The 19,567-nt window shown below is 38.9% G+C and overlaps 1 protein-coding gene across 7 annotated transcripts in view; it reads left to right on the forward strand.

Annotated features, from left to right (window-relative positions):
• LOC136858342 (transcription factor SPT20 homolog) overlaps positions 1-19,567 on the forward strand; it is a 615,333-nt gene that overhangs the window by 71,119 nt on the left and 524,647 nt on the right. The window contains exon 1 of one of the 7 annotated variants that reach the window (XM_067137811.2): positions 18,114-18,327. The exons of the other annotated variants lie outside the window; for them this stretch is intronic. Coding sequence (XP_066993912.2) covers positions 18,319-18,327 — 9 coding nt within the window. The 5' untranslated portion in view covers positions 18,114-18,318. Of the gene's footprint in view, positions 1-18,113; positions 18,328-19,567 lie in introns of those variants that run through there. 7 annotated transcript variants of the gene reach the window in all.

A 19,567-nucleotide genomic window follows, 5' to 3' on the forward strand; every position in this document is an offset into this window, starting at 1 on the left:
GCAGCTCCTTGTCACACACTTCTTTTGGTCGCTGGAAGGAATGAAGTCTGGGATATGCCTCTCTGTAAATCGCATTGGTGCAGGTTTCAATGATGGCCTTCCTACTTGTGGGCTTCTCATTCCGTTGGCTGCTGCTTCAAGATTCTCTTGAACTATCTACTCGCCTAGCTCAGTCATAAAATGCAACCTGTCTTGGTTCCTCCGTTTTTCGTATACAGCTGGAAAACACTGAAACGAACAATGTCTAGCAAATGTTTAAAGAGTTTGAGTAATACTTCTTTACTCTTTCTCATGCAATAGGGTATGCCTCCATTTGTCCATCGCTCTTATCTACTCCACCCATTTTCTTATTATAGTCCACTGCTAGCTTGGGTTTTCATTCCACTTTGTTCCTTTTCTCTACGTCTATGAAGTTCTATGCCTATGAAGGTCTCGTCATGAATCATACCAATCATAGTATCTTTCCGGCGCAGGACCATAATCTTGTCCTTATATCTGGCAATCTGCTCACCTTTCTTCAAATGTTTATTCTTGAGAAGAGCAGGTACCCCAAGGCAATTTATACACATCGTTCCCACCATATCAGTGTCCATGCTACATAAAGTTTCAGCTAACTGAACACTGGAATACCAGTTATCTAGATACAATGTGTATCCTTCGTTCAGTACGTTCAGTATTTCATGTGACAGTTCCAAGACTACTCTGCTTGATACAGGAGTATTGGGATATAGGCCTAGGTTCCCAAAACCTGTCTCCTTCCCAGTATATACAATAAGATTCCAAATGTACCCTGAACAACTGTCACAAAGAATGAACAGTTTGAAACCAAAGCAACTCCTTTTCGAAGGTATGAATTGCTTCCACTGCAGCCTTCCTTTCCACAGCACTAGCGATTCATCCACACAAATGTTTTCCTTGGCACTTCTTGCAAATTGGATTCAAAACAGGTGAGATTTTGAACAACTTCCCACTCATGTTGGCATTGTAAGTCTTATTGTCAACAAAATGACAAAACTTCAATAATAATGAAAATCTTTTCTCACTCATCACTTTGTTGAAGAATGGTGTTAAGATGGAATCTCTGCAACTAAAGTACAGTTCGTAAGTAGGCTTCTTTATTATTCCTTGAAACATGAGAAGGAATAGTAATAACTTTATCTCTTGTGTGGTAGTTGGAGTCCAATCCCGAGTTGCAACCGAGGCTTCAGTACCGTATGCACTTCGAAAAATTGTTCTGTGTATTTATTTGCATGCTCACATATTAGCTTGATTAGTTCTTCCTCTATAAACTGGTTAAAATGGAACAATGGGTTCGCTTTGTTGTAATCACATCAATATGTATTTTACTGTCTGATACAAACGTAAAAAGAGCACAAGGATTACCTTGGCTATGCCAGTGCGAAGTGGCTGCATCACTTGTTGTCGCCAAGCTTATATCTTCTCCCGCTTGTTTATTTTAAGAAGCAAGTTCACTGTCACATTCACCACTTGTGCTCTTGTTGCTATCCCAAGAGTTGTCATCTAATTCGGTACCAATTCTGATGGCAATGGTATACTAGAATGGGCAGAGGCTGAAGATATTTTCTTGATGTATGATGCCAAAGAGAGAGGTACCTTTCACTCTGCTAGATGGAAACATGACTATAACCCAGACCTCTGTTTTGTTTTCATTGACCAACAGGGAAGACCTCTCCCCTGCAGAAGAAGAAGTGTTAGATGATTTCCCCCGAAGTCAGCACAGGCCAGTTCTTCTGAAAGTCGGTATTGAAGTTCCAATTATAAGGTAAAATCTAGTGTCAAGATGGAATTTTACAAAAGCTGAATGGGATTTCTTCACCAGTGAGATGGAACACATCATCTAATGGATTCCACCAGCTCTTGGAAACTATAACCATTTTACTGGACTGATATGTTCTATAGCAAAGAAGCACATTCCCCGAGGATTTAGAAAGGAATACATTCCAGGGTGGAGCGAGAGGTGCAATGAGCTGTACGAAGAATACCAACGTAGCAATCGGATGGACGTCACTGATGAATTACCGCATTGCTTAGACTCTGCCAGGAAGGAAAAATGGCATAAACTGATGTCTAGTATAAACTTGCAACCCTCCAGCAGAAAAGCATGGTCCCTCCTTAGGAAGCTAGGCAGTAGTGACCCTATTTACCATAGCAAGAACTAAAATATAGCTGAAACATATAGCAAACAGAATTATTGGCTTAACGAGAGCATCGGCAGGCACAAAAAGGGATGAAACAAGGCAAATCCTAAACGAGCTAAAGATAGAACGGTCCGGAGCTGAAACAAACTCTCAGTTCTCTGAGGATTTTTCTGTTGCAGAGATCTCAGTTGCTTTGAAAGAAACAAAATCGGGGAGCAGGCTTGGATGGTATCCATCCCGAATTTCTGATGCACGGTGGTCCTAGAACTATGGAATGGCTTGCTAAATTCTTTAGTGACATCCTAATAAAAAGAAGGCTCCCACCTCTTCTTAAAAGAACTAAAGTAGTTGCTGTTGTGAAGCCTGGGAAAAGTGGCTGTAATGTGGAAGATTATCGACCTATTTTGCTCTACTGAGTATCTGCTACAAACTACTAGAGAGATTGATCTATAACAGAATCTCAGCTACAGTACTTCAGAGTGGGTTTGAACCCCACTGTCGGCAGCCATGAAGATGGTTTTCCATGGTTTCCCATTTTCACACGAGGCAAATGCTGGGGCTGTACCTTAGTGAAGGTCACGGCCGCTTTCTTCCCATTCCTAGGCTTTTCCTATCCCATCGTCACCATAAGACCTATCTGTGTTGGTGCGACGTAAAGCAAATAACAAAAAACAGTACTTCAGCACATTCCATCTACTGCGTGCCGAAAGTGTATATATGCTGATGACATAGCGCTAACAGCACAGTCCGCAGACTTTACGACCGCTGAAGCCATTTTCACACAAGATCTAAAAATGGATAGATACTTCAACACCTGGCTATTGAAACCCAATGTAAACAAAACAGAGATTAGTACCTTTCATCTAGACAACAGGAGAGCCCATTACATTCCACAAATTCAATTCAGAGGCCAACAGCTAAAATACTGTGCTCATCCAAAATACTTGGGTATTGTGCTGGATCGCTCTTTGACGTATAAAGAACACCTCTGCAGAATAGCAGCAAAGGTTAAAACACGTAACAACATCCTTCACAAACTCAGCGGCACTAGTTGGGGAGCAAATGCTAATGTCCTCCGAATAACAGCTCTTGCCCTAGTATACCCATTTGCAGAATATTTCTGCCCTGTATGGATCAACAGCGTACACTCAGGAAACGTAGATGTCCGGCTGAATGATACCATGAGGACAGTGTCTGGCACACTCAAATCCACACCACTTAAATGGCTGCCACTATTACTAACATCAATCCTCCTCACCTTCGAAGGCTAACTGCTCTGAAGAAGGAATGGTTAAAATGTACTGCAAATACACTCTTGCTAATTCATCAGGACTGCAACCCTCAGAAGCATTGACAATTAAAATTTCGACATCCATCATGGCAACTAGGAAAGAGGCTGGTTGATACAACATGAATAATACCTGGAGGGAAGCGTGGGCTGCATCAAACCCTGACCAGCTAGGGTTGATATCTGATCCCTGTGGGAAACTTGCTGGGTTCAGCTTGGCAAGAAGAATCTGGGTTTCGTTGAACAAAGTGTGGACAGGTCTTGGAAGATGCATCTTCTGGTTCCACAAGTGGGGAAAAATTTCCAGCCCTCATTGCAACTGCGGTGACGCGGCTCAGACAGTCCACCATGTTGTAATGATGTGCCCACTTCGGAGTGGGTTCGAACCCCACTGTCGGCAGCTCTGAAGATGGTTTTCCATGGTTTCCCATTTGCACACCAGGCAAATGCTGGGGCTGTACCTTAGTGAACGCCACGGCTGCTTGACGGATTAACTTGTGTTGTGGAATTAAAGGTAGATTATTAAAATCAATCAAAGGCATTTATGTTGACAATTGGGCTTCAGTGAGAATTGATGGTAGAATGAGTTCTTGGTTCAGGGTACTTACAGGAGTTAGACAAGGCTGTAATCTTTCACCTTTGCTGTTTGTAGTTTACATGGATGATATGCTGAAAGGTATAAAATGGCAGGGAGGGATTCAGTTAGGTGGAAATGTATTAAGCAGCCTGGCCTATGCTGACGACTTGGTCTTAATGGCAGACTGTGCCGAAAGCCTTCAGTCTAACATCTTGGAACTTGAAAATAGGTGCAATGAGTATGGTATGAAAATTAGCCTCTCGAAGACTAAATTGATGTCAGTAGGTAAGAAATCCAACAGAATTGAATGTCATATTGGTGATACAAAGCTAGAACAGGTCGATAATTTCAAGTATTTAGGTTGTGTGTTTTCCCGGGATGGTAATATAGTAAGTGAGATAGAATCAAGGTGTAGTAAAGCTAATGCAGTGAGCTCGCAGTTGCGATCAGCAGTATTCTGTAAGAAGGAAGTCAGCTCCCAGACAAAACTATCTTTACATCGGTCTGTTTTCAGACCAACTTTGCTTTACGGGAGCGAAAGCTGGGTGGACTCAGGATATCTTATTCATAAGTTAGAAGTAACAGACATGAAAGTAGCAAGAATGATTGCTGGTACAAACAGGTGGGAACAATGGCAGGAGGGTACTCGGAATGAGGAGATAAAGTCTCATTTAGGAATGAACTCGATGGATGAAGCTGTACGCATAAACCGGCTTCGGTGGTGGGGTCATGTGAGGCGAATGGAGGAGGATAGGTTACCTAGGAGAATAATGGACTCTGTTATGGAGGGTAAGAGAAGTAGAGGGAGACCAAGACGACGATGGTTAGACTCGGTTTCTAACGATTTAAAGATAAGAGGTATAGAACTAAATGAAGCCACAACACTAGTTGCAAATCGAGGATTGTGGCGACGTTTAGTAAATTCTCAGAGGCTTGCAGACTGAACGCTGAAAGGCATAACAGTCTATAATGATAATATATGTATGTATGTACAAGATGACCCCCTTATACATGAATGCCAAGTGCGTGTTACTTACTCATTCCCATCGTGTTGGACACGTCTAACTGTTCTGGTATTGCCTGCTTGACTGACACTTCTATTCCTGATGTTTTACCGGTGCGGAAGTGGTGGTGAGGAAAGAAGAGGGGAAGAGAGTAGACGGAGCTTTGATCGCAGGTGTTGTTATCTGAGGAGAGTTACTAGGAGTGGCATGGGAGGGTGTAGTGTTTAGCATGGTAGAGGGAACTTTTAAGTATGAAGATTTAAAAATATTAGGGATATTAATCTGTTTCTAACTCACAATGCATAATAATTTAGGTGTTGATTCATATAAAGGATTTTTAACTTCAGTAACATCATTAAGGTTTTGGTTTTTATTATAGGCCTGGTCTAAAAATATGTGTAAATTTTCTTGTTCATTCATAAGTTTTCCTTTACCTATACATCTAATAATAGTAAGGTCATTCTCTATGGATTTGAAATGATGTCCTACTTCCTCCATGTGTGAGTTCATCGCTGAGTATTTATTATGCTTGTTGGCATTGTAATGTTCTATATATCTCGTATAAAAGCTCCGACCTGTTTGTCCAATGTAAGAATATCCACACTGTGTACATGTTAACCTGTAAATGCCAGACCCTGGATAACGGCTGCTATTATGATTGACTTTATTATGATTAAAGAATAGTTTTTTTAGTGTTCGCTGTCGTGAAAGCTACATTAATGTTGTGTTTCTTTAACGTATGTGCAATCTGATGAATTGCTGGATTATTATATGTAAACGTGGTGAACTTCGTTTTTTTAGGTTTATCTGGAACAAAATTAGTGGACAATTTAAGCTTGACTTTATTGATTAAACGATTGACCACATCAATTTTAAACCCATTAAGTTTAGCCAGATTCCTTATATAACTGAGTTCAGATTTCAGATTGTTGACAGAAAGAGGAATTTTTAAAGCTCCGTATATTAAACCATGGAATGACGCCTGTTTATGAGTATTGGGGTGTAAAGAGGAATTTTTAATGGTTATAGTAGAATGTGTAGGTTTTCTGAAAATTTGGAATCCAAAAGTATTAATGAGTGTAACCGTTACGTCAAGAAAATTCAAGGATTCCATGATCTCATTCTCCTTAGTAAACTTTACATTGGGGTCAATTTTGTTTAAAGAATCCAGGATCTCTTTAGTGTTAGTGACGTTTTTGTCGATAACTACAAAAGTATTGTCAACGTATCTGAGCCATAAGCATATACATATTATTTGTGTTATGATTTTTGTGTGCTCCATTGAATTGAATCGTAAACATGTATCCAAGTATACCAACCAAAGAAACGGTCAAAATCATCAATGATAATCTCATAAAGCATAGTGCCCCGAGTAGGCTGGAAATTGAAGAGTTTATGAAGATTTTAAATTTTGTATTAAATTACAACTATTTCTCTTTTAACGGAAAGTTTTATCAGTAAATTGGTTTAGCTGTGGGGGATCCATTATCCGGAATGCCTTTTTAACATCGTGACATCTTAAAATTAACACACTAGAAGATGTTTAAAACATATGGACAGAACAAATGATGGTTAATGGAGGAAACTAGTGATAAAATACATTTTTAATTAAAATTTAGGACATGATCAGTCCTAATTTATGTGGAGTGTAGAATGTCTAAAACCAAAATGGATCTTCTTCAATTTACGCTACCATTATAACATTAAAAGATGTGGGTCCAATGACACCTTCTTCTAGGGGAACTTTTGTAGTTTAAAACCTGAGTATAACATGTTATGTTTTCTTGTGTTAATTTTAAGATGTCACGATGTTAAAAAGGTTATGAATTGTAAACCTTATATATTACAAGGATTGTTAAGGTCCAAGACCAATGACTTTAAGGTTGAGTTAAGGCTGATGATGTCCTTAATAGAGGGTGAAACATGTACCTAATAAGACTCTATAATATTATGCAAAATGTTTAACCATAAGATTCTTGGTATGTGTTGAGTAGGTGGTCTCATTAAATATTCTTGTAATATTCTTGATACATACTGCTTAGTTGAGCTGCTCATCTCCTTTCTCCCAAGTCTTCCCATCTCAAATTAAGCAACATTTTTGTAATGCTAGTCCTTTGTCGGAAATCACCCAGGATAAATCGGGTTGCTTTTCCTTAGATTTTTGCAGTTCTTGAATCAAGTAATCCTGGTGATGGTCCTATACACTGGAACCATACCCTATTTGGGGTCTCACCAGGAACTTGTTATTTTCTCCTTCACATTCTTACTACAACCCCTAAATACCCTCATAATATACAGAGATCTCTACCTTTTATTTACAATCATTTATGTGGTTACTCCAATGAAGATCTTTCCATATATTAACACCTGGAGTGCAAGGAGGAAGCCTCCCTGAAGATTGTACAAATTACGCTATGAAAAATCAGTACAATTGGGTGCACCCTGGGCAACGTTGCAAATTAGCAGCGGTGGATTCTTCCACTAACAGTCAACACAGAAGTAGTAATCCTCGGTGGAAGAGAGGCTACAACCCTGACAATATTTTCGTGTCATCAAAAGTTGCTGGGAGTTACGTGAAGATGATGGGTAAATATTGGGGGTTTTTCGTGTGCCAAAGAGACCTTATTGGCTCATTTGTGTAAGGAATGTAAATGTGACATCCTTCTAGTGCAAGAGACTCACCGGGGCTACAATCATCATCGACCCCAAAGCAGGCATGGAGCTTGTTCTGATAAATACGGTAGTGCCATTTTCACCAGAACAAACCTAAATATCACATCAACCTCGCTGACTGAAAGGGATGACATCGAGATTCTTTCTGTATGTACGCCACACTTTAGCATTACTTCTATATATACAAGCCTCCTAATGTTGACTTCACGTTTGAATAACCTACTAACTTTAAGTACCAGGGCGTAAACTTCATCCTTGGCGATTACAACTGCCGAAGCACATCTTGGGGATACCCAGATTCAGATACCAATGGAGATAAACTGGAAACCTAGGCAGAGAATCATGATCTTCATCTAATTCATGATCCAAAGCTACCAGCATGCTTCAGTAGTGGTCAGTGGAAGAGAGGCTACAACCCTGACAATATTTTCGTGTCATCAAAAGTTGCTGGGAGTTGCGTGAAGATGATGGGTAAGCCCATCCCATCTACCCAACATAGACCTCTAATCTGCAAAGGGAATGCCATGGTAGTGCCAGAGGAGGTACCTTTCAAGCGAAGGTTTAATTTTCAGAAGGCCGATTAGAAAAGATTCACCAACAAGCTTGATACAGAAGTTGCCAAGATTCCACCGCAACCTGAGATGTACGAGGCATTTGTCAAATACGTCCAGGCAGCCTCTAGAAGGACCATTCCAAGAGGTTGTAGAACATGTTACAGTACATGCCAAGACTGACTGATGACAGCAAACAGCTGATGAACCATTACAAAGATCTTTTTGAGGCTAGCCCATTTGCTGATGACCCTATCCAGGTTGGTGAGGAATTGCTGCAAACTATCTCAGCAAATCACAAAGTTAAGTGGACCTCACCGGTAGAGAATCTGGACATGAAGTTGAACAGTAGGCGAGCCTGGCATCTCCTGAAAAACCTCAGCGGTGACCCAACAAAACCTAGAAAATTCACCTCAATAACAGCTGACCAGATTGCAACCCAATTACTCATGAACGGAAAGACTAAAGGTCGGAGTACACGGGAGCAACTGAAACGAACCCCAGGAAGTGAGAACCATAATCTCCGAGGACCCTTCACCTTGAATGAACTACAGTCTGCCATCTCCACCTTGAAATGAAATAAAGCTGCTGGCATCGATATCAGAGTAGACAGATCAAGAAGTTTGGCTGGATCACTCTGCAATGGCTGCTTACAATGTTTAATGTGTGTGTATCTAAGCTTTATATTCCCAAGCTCTGGAGGAAAGCTTGAGTGGTTGGTAAGGAGGCAAACGATCCTAAAAGCTTTCACCAAGTATCATTGTTATGTCACTGTTTCAAGATCTTCGAGCACCTTATCCTTAACTGAATGAGTGGCATCCTCGAAGGAAAGTTCATTCCTCAACAAGCTGGTTTTCGACCTAGAAAGTCATACTGCAGTCAGATATTGAACCTTACTCAATACATCGAGGATGGTTTTGAACAGCGTAAGGTAACAGGAGTTGCCTTTGTTGACTTAACAGCTGCCTACGACACCATCAGTCACAGAAAGTAGCTGAGAAAAATTTACCAGCTCACTAATGATTATCAACTAACATTCTCCTGCAGAACAGAAGATTCCAAGTCTCTCTCCATGGTAAGAAGAGCAGATGGCGCATACATAAGAACGGTTATCTCAAGGCAGTGTGCTAGCCCCTGTGCTTTTTAATATTTACACTAATGTTCAGCCCATAACGGAATATACCAGGCATTCCCTCTATGCCAACGGTACTGCAGTGGCTGCCAAAAGAAGGACATTTGAACAGATGGAAAGTTGATTTCTGCACTAGATACTCTTGGCTCTTACTATGAAGGCAATCATCTAAAGCCTAATCCCAACAAGACTCAGGTGTGCACATTTCACTTAAGGAATAGAGAAGCTCGGTGGGAACTGGACATTACATGGCAAGGCAAACGACTTCAACATTGTCCAACACCTGTGTATCTAGGTGTTACTCTTGACCGAACACTGTCCTTCAAGAAACATTGCCACAACACCAGGCTGAAAGTTAGTTCATGGAACAATATTTTGAGAAAGCTCACAGCCAACACCTGGGGAGCAAGCCCTCGCATCCTGAGAACCTCTGCTCTTGCTTTGTGTGTGTCCGCTGCAGAGTACGCTTCACCGGTGTGGAGTGCATCCACTCACACCAAGCAGGTTGACATTGCAATCAACAAGGCCGTACGAATCTTGTCGGGATGTCTGAAGCCAACTCCAGTTGACAAACTCTACCCGATTGTTGGAATAGCTCCCCCCCACTACTAGAAGGGCTGTTGCTGCTGATGCAGAGATGATGAAGCAGACTAATGATTCTCGCCATTCACTGCATGATCACCAGGCTCTAGTCTGTCGACTGAAGTCGGACTCAACTACTGGTAGGAACATTGGAGTCTAACTGCATCACCAGGTGGAAGAGCACGCTGCCGCCTGGTACTCCTACTAAGGAAGAGCTATCTCCAGGAATGACCTGCCCTACCCTATTTGGAGATCACTTAATCGTCTAAGGGTGGGCATCCCTCTTTGCAAGACCAACATGCAAAAATGGGGCATACTTCCAGGTGATGGAGACGCATCCTGCGAGTGTTGTGTAACACAAGATCCGAACCACCTGCTCATCTGTCGTCTACTAGAACAACACTACACAGGACCTGGTGGAGGTGAACAAGGCCATCGGAGTTGCTACATTTTGGAAATGCTGACCGGACATTGAATGATGATGATATTAACACCTGGGTATTTACAATGATCCCCAAAAGGAACTTTCACTCCATCAATGCAGTAATTATAACGGAGGGGTCTTTTCCTATTGGTAAAACTCACAACCTGACTTTTAACCCTGTCATCATACCATTGCCTACTGTCCACCTCACAACAGTATCGAGGTAATTTTGCAGTTGCTCACAATTTTGTAACTAATTTATTACTCTGTAATACTGTATATAAGAAAACATAAACGTCCTGTAATACTGCATTGAGGAATTACCCCCTTAATACGGGGTCAGATGAAGCTTCATCTTCTCAAATTATCTGAGTTTTATTTCCTAGAAATAGCCACCCATTCAATCACTCTTTTGTCTAGTCCATTTGCACTCATTTTTGCCAGTAATCTCCCATGATGTACAATATCAAATGCCTTAGATAGGTCAATTGCGATACAGTCCATTTGACATCCTGAATCCAAGATATCTGCTATATCTTGCTGGAATCCTGTAAGTTGAGTGTCAGTGGAGTAACCTTTCCTAAACCCGAACTGCCTTCTGTCAAACCAATTATTAATTTGCAAACATATCTAATATAATCAGAAAACATGTTTTCCCAAAGTTTACATGCAATGCATGTCAAACTGACTGGCCTACAATTTTCAGCTTTATGTCTATCACCCTTTCCTTTTTTACACATGGCTACTATAGCAATTCTCCATTCATTTGGCATAGCTTCTTTATGCAAACAATACCCAAATAAGTACTCCAGATATGGTATTATGTCTTTAGTATATCCCCCAAAATCGTATCAATTCCAGTGGCTCTTCTAGTTTTCAACTTTTGTATCTTATCATAAACGTCGTCGTTATCATATGTAAATTTTAATACTTCTTTGGTAGTAGAAGGTTGTCTCGACAGCTTGATTTCTGTGTTTTCTGTAAATCATATTTCTATTTTATTATTGGCACGAGGGATGTCTTGCCATTCCTGTGGTGTAGGGCTGAAGTTCAATTTGTTGCAAATTTAAGTATTTTAATCCTGGACTATAACACACTAAAGGTAGTCATTAAACAATTTGCTGAGTATCAAACGTCTTCGTATATAATTTTCATTGATTTTGAAAAGGTCCTTGACCGTATGAAAATGTGGAGGGCTATGGAAAAGATAGGAATCCCCACAGGCAATGCACGATGAGGTAGAACGTAAGGGAAATCTGTCTGAACCTTTTGCTGTAAAATCTGGAGTAAGGCAAGGATGTCTCCTGTCACCAGTGTTGTTTATTATGACACTGGATTGTATGTTGAGAGAGGCAAGAAATATAAAGCAGGTCTTTCACTGGGGATTAAATAACCAATTGGAAGAACTGGATTATATGGATGATCTGTCTTCTTGCAGAGTGTTTTTGGGACATGGAAATCAAGCCGAATGACTCAGAAATACAATTAAAGAACTAGGTGTAAAGAAGAATAACAAAAAGACTAATGGGATTTACATAAACCATCATAACAATTTTAGCTTGACTCTAGATGGAATGGATATAGGAAGGGCAGAGGGATTTTGCTCATTAGGAAGCATGGTCAGGCAGGATGGAGGTTCTTTTAGAGATGTGGTGAGTCATATAAATCAAGCCAAAGGAGCTTTTGCAGTTACAACCAATATATAGATCGCCCACATTTGCATAAAAAGAATAATTCAACTCAAATAGCTTGCATCCGGGAGATAGTAGGTTCGAATCCCACTATCGGCAACCCTGAAGATGGTTTTCCGTGGTTTCCCATTTTCACACCAGGCAAATGCTGGGGCTGTACCTTAATTAAGGCCACGGCCGCTTCCTTCCAACTCCTAGGCCTTTCCTATCCCATCGTCGCCATAAGACCTATCTGTGTCGGTGCGACATAAAGCCCCTAGCAAAAAAAAATATATTCAACTCAAATATTAAATCTGTTTTATATTATGGAAGTGAGACCTGGAAAGTGACCAAATACATTACCACAAGTTTACAGAATTTTATAAATTGTTATTTGCGGTACTTTATGAGAATATGGTGGACAAAGACTATCTAAAACAAAGACCTTCGGGAGGCCACAAGTCAGAGTCCCATACAGGAATGGATAATGAGAAGAAAATGGATGTGGATTGGGCACACCCTTATAAGACCACCAGAAAGTATCACGAGGCACACATTAAGTTGGCATCTGCAATGTAGTCGCAGGCAAGGCAGAACTAGGATTACCTGGAAGAGAACCATAGACAAGGAGATAGGTGGATGAATATTGAATTTTCACAACCGCACTGTAATTGAAACAGACTTTCAACATATTAGGTCGTGTTACGTCATGTAGTACGTGTTGAAGAGATGTTAAGTACAGAACACCATAGCTCAATAGCTCAATTGGTAGAGCAACCGACGCGAAATCAGGAGGTTGTTGGTTCGGATCCCACTGGTGTCCGGCTGGCCATTTTTGTTCTGTACTTAACATCTCTTCAACACGTACTACATGTACGTAACACGACCTAATACGTTGAAAGTCTGTTTCGAGATAGGTGGAGTCAACAAGAAATGGAGAGAGGTGAAAACATTGACAGTAGATAAAACAGACTGGGGAAATTTTGTCAAGCTGACGTTTGAACTGTTTAACACCCGAAAAAAATTTTCTCTAACACCCTCAACCGTCAAAAAGCCCCGCTTTATTTGTTTCACCGTAATAATTTATTATAAACCTCACTTGAAGTGAGCAACGGAAACGTCTCTTTACTAGCTTTAATATGTATTAATACTCCATTTGGAATTATCAACTACATTTTCATTATTATTGTGACATTCGATATGTTTAGGATCCAAAAGTTTTCTCTAACGCCCTCAACCTCCACAGGACGCCACTTTACAAAATTTACCTTCTTATAAAACTACCAGTATACAATTTGTTACCAATTTTTAAACAAGGACATTCAAGAAAGTGTATAAATTTTACGACTGTTTGTATATTAGACTTAATTAAGGCTTCATTTTAAGAATATCATAAGTATTGTCAACCATTTCACTCACCATTTGAAGCATATTTCCAACATCATCTTCACATTCATATGTAATTTAATTACAATCAGGTACCTGATTAATTATCTTTCAGATTGAGATTAAGGCTGAAGATGCCCTTAATTAAAGGGCGAAATATGTCCCTATAATTTTATTTACAGATTTAATTCTTTATTAAAATCTCTTTTTATGTATTGAATAGGTGGGATAATTAAAATTTAATATTTATTTGACTTCAATCCGAATCATTTTTATGTGTTTTTTTCCTTGTCCACTGTTCTTAATCTTAGTATTATTCGGCTGATGTCTACAAGATAGCTGAAACATATTCTGATTTTTAAATGTTAATTAAATAAATAAAAAATTATTTAGTATTGTAAAGGTGGAACATTTGACCATATCTTTTGATTAAGTTTACGAACGACAATACAGGCTTTATAATTAAATTTATTTTATGCAACAACATACCACTTAATTGAGCAGCTCGTTTCCTTTCTCCCAAAACTTCCCAGCCCAAACTTTCCAACATTTTTGTAACGCTACTCATTTGTCGGAAATCACACAAAACAAATCGAGCTGCTTTTCTTTGGATTTTTTTTCCAGTTCTTGAATCAAGTAATCCTGGTGAGGGACCCATACACTGGAACCATTCTCTAGTTGGGGTCTTACCAGAGACTTGTATGCCCTCTACTTTACATTCTTACTACAACCCCTAAACACCCTCATAACCATGTGCAGAGATCTGTACCCTTTATTTGCAATCCCATTTATGTGATTACCCCAATGAAGATCTTTCCTCATATGAACACCTAGATACCCATGAGGAACTTTAACTGAGCTCGATAGCTGCAGTCGCTTAAGTGTGGCCAGTATCCAGTAATCAGGAGATAGTGGGTTCAAACCCCACTGTCGGCAGCCCTGAAGATGGTTTTCTGTGGTTTCCCATTTTCACACCAGGCAAATGCTGGGGCTGTACCTTAATAAGGCCACGGCCGCTTCTTTCCAATTCCTAGGGCTTTCCTGTCCCATCATCGCCATAAGACCCATCTGTGTCAGTGCGATGTGAAGGAACTAGCAAAAAAAGAGGAACTTTCACCCCATCAACGCAGTAATTAAAACTAAAAAGACTTTTTCTATTTTTGAAACTCACAACTTGACTTCTAACTCCGTTTATCGCCATACCATCGCCTGCTGTCCATCCCACAACATTGTCGAGGTCATTTTGCAGTTGCTCACAATCTTTAACTTATTTATTACTCTGTACAGAATAGCATCATCTGCAAAAAGCCTTATCTCTGATTCCACTTCTTTACTCATATCATTTATATACATAAGAAAACAAAGGTCCAATAATACTGTGTTGAGGAATTCTGCTCTTAATCATTACAGGGTCAGACAAAGCTTTGCCTACTCTAATAGTCTGAGATCTATTTTCTGGAAATATAGCAATCCATTTAGTCACTCTTTTGTCTAGTCCAATTGCACTCATATTTGCCAGTAGTCTCCTATGATCCACCCTAACAAATGCCTTAGACTTGTTAATCACGATACAGTCCATTTGACCTCCTGAATTTGCTATATCTTACTGGAATCCTACGAGTTGAGCTTCAGTGGAATAACCTTTCCTAAACCCAAACTGCCTTCTATCAAACCAGTTATTAATTTTACAAACATGTCTAATATAATCAGAAAGAATGCTTTCCCAAAGCTTACATGCAATGCACGTCAGACTGGCCTGTAATTTTTCAGCTTTATGTCTGTCATCCTTTCCTTTGTACACAGGGGCTAGCGTAGCAACTCTCCATTCATTTGTATAGCTCCTTCATGCCAACAATAATCAGATAAGTACTTCAGATATGGTCGTATGTCCTAACCCATTGTCTTTAGTATTTCCCCAGAAATCTTATCAATTACAGCTGCTTTTGTAGTTTTCAACATTTGTATCTAATTTTAAATGTTATCATAGGTAAATTTTAATACTTCTTTTAATTGGTCACCTCTATCTGGACATTATCCTCGTAATCAACAATTTTTACATACTGCTCACTGAATACTTCTGCCTTTTGAAGATCCTGTCATACACACACCCGTTGTTGATTCATGATTCCTAGAGTGTCCTTTGTGGAACCTGTTTCTGCCTTAAAGTACCCATACCCTTCTATTTTTCACTAAATTTTGTATGGCTGCCATTTATGCTTGCCATCATGTTATCCTTAGCTGACTTCTTTGCTAGATTCAATTTCCTATTAAGTTCCTTCATTTTCTCCTTACTTCCACAGCCACTTCTAACTTTTGGTTTCCATTCTACACTTTCTTCTTAGTCTCTTTATTTTTCTGTTGTCATGAAGTGGGTCTTAACAATTCCTTAGCACCTTTAAAGGTACAAACATATTTTCACATTCCTCAACAATGGCATTAAACCCATCCCAGAGTCTGTTTACATTTTTATTTATCGTTTTCTACCGATCATAGTTACTTTTTAGAAACTCCCTCGTGCCTGCTTTATCAGCCATATGGTACTTCCTAATAGTTCTACTTTTATGACCTTCCTTTGTATCACATTTATTTTTAACTATGACAAAAACTTCTTCGTGATTACTAATACCATGTATTACTTTGGTTTCTGTATAGAGCTCATCTGGTTTTACCAGTACCATGTCCAGTATATTCTTCACTCTAGTTGGTTCCATCACTTTCTGAATCAGCTGTCCTACCCGTATTAATGTATTTGCCATTTGTTGGTCATGCTTCCTGTCATTCGCATTACCTTCTCAATTAATATTTGCTAAATTGAGATCTCCCGCTACAATCACATTCGTTTCCATGTCGTTTCCCACATAGCTTATTATCTTATCAGATAATTCTGAATCAGCATCAGCGCTACGCTTTCCTGGTCTGTACACTCCAAAGATATCAAGTTGCCTATTATCTTTAGAAATGAGCCTCACACCTAGAATTTCATGTTTGTCATCTTTAACTTTTTCGTAGCTTATAATTTGACTTTCACCAGAATGAATACTCCCCCTCCTACCATTCCTATCTTATCACGATGCAAGATTCAGAAGAACAGTGTCCAAACAGAATAAGAATAGACATGCTTCCTTGTCTACACACCTTTATAAATCCACTTTTAATTCCAGTCAGTTTCCAGTTACCAAACTTCCTGGAGTAATGACTGCAGTAGATGTAGCTTCATTTGGAAAGATTATGGACTGTTCCTGCTGAAATCATCCAGTTACATCCCTTTTCACAAAACATTTAAATATTTTCTGTTTGTAACTTGTGGACTCAGGTAACTTCCTGTGATGATTTCTGCCTTAATGGCTGAATACTAAAATAACTTAGTTTCACAAGTGTGTCGTATTATCCTACATATTTAGACTAATTCACATAATTTATAGAAAATATGCATATAATAAATTACATCTAATAATCTTAATCTATTTACAATATGTAACTTAATTGAGTATACATATGACTGAAATAATTACATAGAAATATGCAAGGTATAAATTGTTGCATATTTAACTTGTTACAGAGGTGTAATATTGTACATGTTACAAGCTATTCTAAACAACTTGCAGTGCATTAGTGAATTAATTTGTGACTTCTGATGTTCTCATCCATATATTAAACTGATTTCACATTGCTTCTTGTTTTTGTAGTTATAATTTACTCTTCCAGATAACATACAGCAGAACAAAGGCTCTGTGTGCTTTTGTAATATGTTGCTCTACATCCTCTTCTGCCCCTCCATTTTTTTGCGTAATGTTTCCTAAATCAAGTAAATTTCTCCACAACTTCTAGGGTTTCAGATTCATGTATGATAAGGTCTTATAGCCTGGCATTTAAATTCTTTGTTTTATTTTTGAGTTTCTCTTTATCATGAATCCAAATTTATCTTCACCCTTTCTTCTAATTTAGTTTTTGCATCTCTGTGTGATTCCTACAATCAACAAAGTCCAGATTTTCAAATTTATCTGTAAGGCTTCACTCTATTACTTTTCTTGATTCCTCATTGGTTTTCTTCATTATAGCACTTTTTACCAGAAGAAAGATAAGAGATGACAGGATGCCATCTTGCCTTACTCAAGTATATATTTATTTGTTAAAAATTTATAATTTTAATCTCCACCGTAAAGTTACTGTTATTGAATTTAAGCGCTCTCTTTTTTCCTAGTTTTCTTTTACATGAATATTTATCTGTTCTTCTTTGCTTATTATTTTGAAGGCATTTACTGTTAAAATTTATAGGCCTAATGCTGTGATCGTTACACCATTTTGCATCTGTGTTTGTAGAATGTGGCATAATTTAGAAGATTGTCTCTAAATTTCATAGGCTGTTATTCTCTACATCTTGTATTGCATTCAGAGTAGGATTTTTTTCCTGTAAAGCTCCTACAATCTGTAATTATTTTCATTGCAGTAAAAATTCAATCTCACTAGTTTTGTTTATATTAAATATGCAGCTAGGTAATACTGCATAACACATGCACTAACACCAGAGATCCTAGTTGCAGATAAATTATTATACCTAGAAAGCATTTGTTTTATACATCACTGAATATTCTGTGCATTTTTTAAATTGGAAGAAGTGTGGGGATCTCATTGTCAACAACATATGGATGATTACAGATGCTGAGATAAACTGACTCCAAGGAGCCAGTGGTTAAAAAATTTGGTGGAGATTGTTCTGAGGAAGGAATCAAGATTGTGGAGAATTCATGTGATCCTGGATAATAAGAAGGGAACTAGTTGTTCTAAACTGAAAACAACATAGCCGTGCAAGAGAGTAACTGTCACACTTCAAGGAGATTGTAATCGACTGGAACCTCCCAAACTGGACGTCTGATGATAATGGTGCAGTAAAATTATGAAATAGTATTTTCTTGGCAAACAAGATGATCATGTATACATGTTGACTCTTTTAAAATGAGGAGTAAATGAGATCAGCAGTTCATTACAACCCTAGTAATGCATGTTCTGGTGGAGTGTATTCATGATACTTTCTTGGAAAATCTACTTACTTTAACAATACTCAGTTTGAAAAGGAATTCGTATGTATATTGTGCATTTACTGTCTCTGAATTTAAAACCACCTGCAATGCTGTGACTAGTGCATGGATTATTATATAGATGAGTTCTAATTATTCAGTTTTATTGTGGCTTGAGGATGAGTAGGTTGTATTAGAAATTACTCATATTATTTTATCAGCAGTACATTGACAGGAAATACATTCAGATTGCTTAGGTGTTAACAACTACAGTACTATTTGACCACGTAAACATTGAATATATATTGTGAAACTGTTGCTCCACCCTCTCAGCTGTTTCAGGAACTTCAGAACATGCAGTTTGGATACCGTTATCTAAACCCTATAATCTGTAGAGTTGTGGAAATTGAAGAGTACTGTTATTTTTATTCAGCTGTCTCTTATGTTTCCAATATGCATATAAAAAACACACACTTTCTCTCGATTGACCAACTTTTCTTTGGTTACTTCCTGTATGCTTTTGCTGGCAAGATCTAGTGTTTACAGTGCACTATGTCTTCAGGTGTGGGCTAGAACAAATTTGTTACGTTCATTGACCTGTCTTAGTCTCATCCTTGACTTTGACAACATGAAAGTGATCGAGGTATGAGCAATGCTAGTAATGCCATTCCTTCTGCAGCCAGTCCCTGTTATGAATGGTGTGAAAATGTTGCTGATAGGGTCAGTTGGTGCGGGCATTTCAGTGGGCTTGGCAGACTGATATGTAATAGCAACTTCTGGCTCAGTCAGGAAAGCAAACAGGAAACTACTTCACTCCTCATTTCCCTAGTACGCCTCTTCAGTGACGCCTGGGCTGATGGCAGAGCTGTTGAGGTCTAAACCAGCCTTCAGGCTGACCACTCAACATACATACACTTCCTGTATGAGAACTCATTTCATTTATAAACTACAAACCACTAGACACACACACAGCATTTTGTACCATTAGAATATGTATGGGCTTGTTCATGTATCACAAATGGTTCGTGACCTTCGTGCAAACTACAAATGATGATACTGTGCAGAGGTAACACCTATTACTGATTTTACCTCACGATTGTGGTCAA

The sequence above is a fragment of the Anabrus simplex genome, chromosome 1 (genome assembly GCF_040414725.1).
Source record: "Anabrus simplex isolate iqAnaSimp1 chromosome 1, ASM4041472v1, whole genome shotgun sequence".
NCBI lineage: Eukaryota > Metazoa > Arthropoda > Insecta > Orthoptera > Tettigoniidae > Anabrus > Anabrus simplex.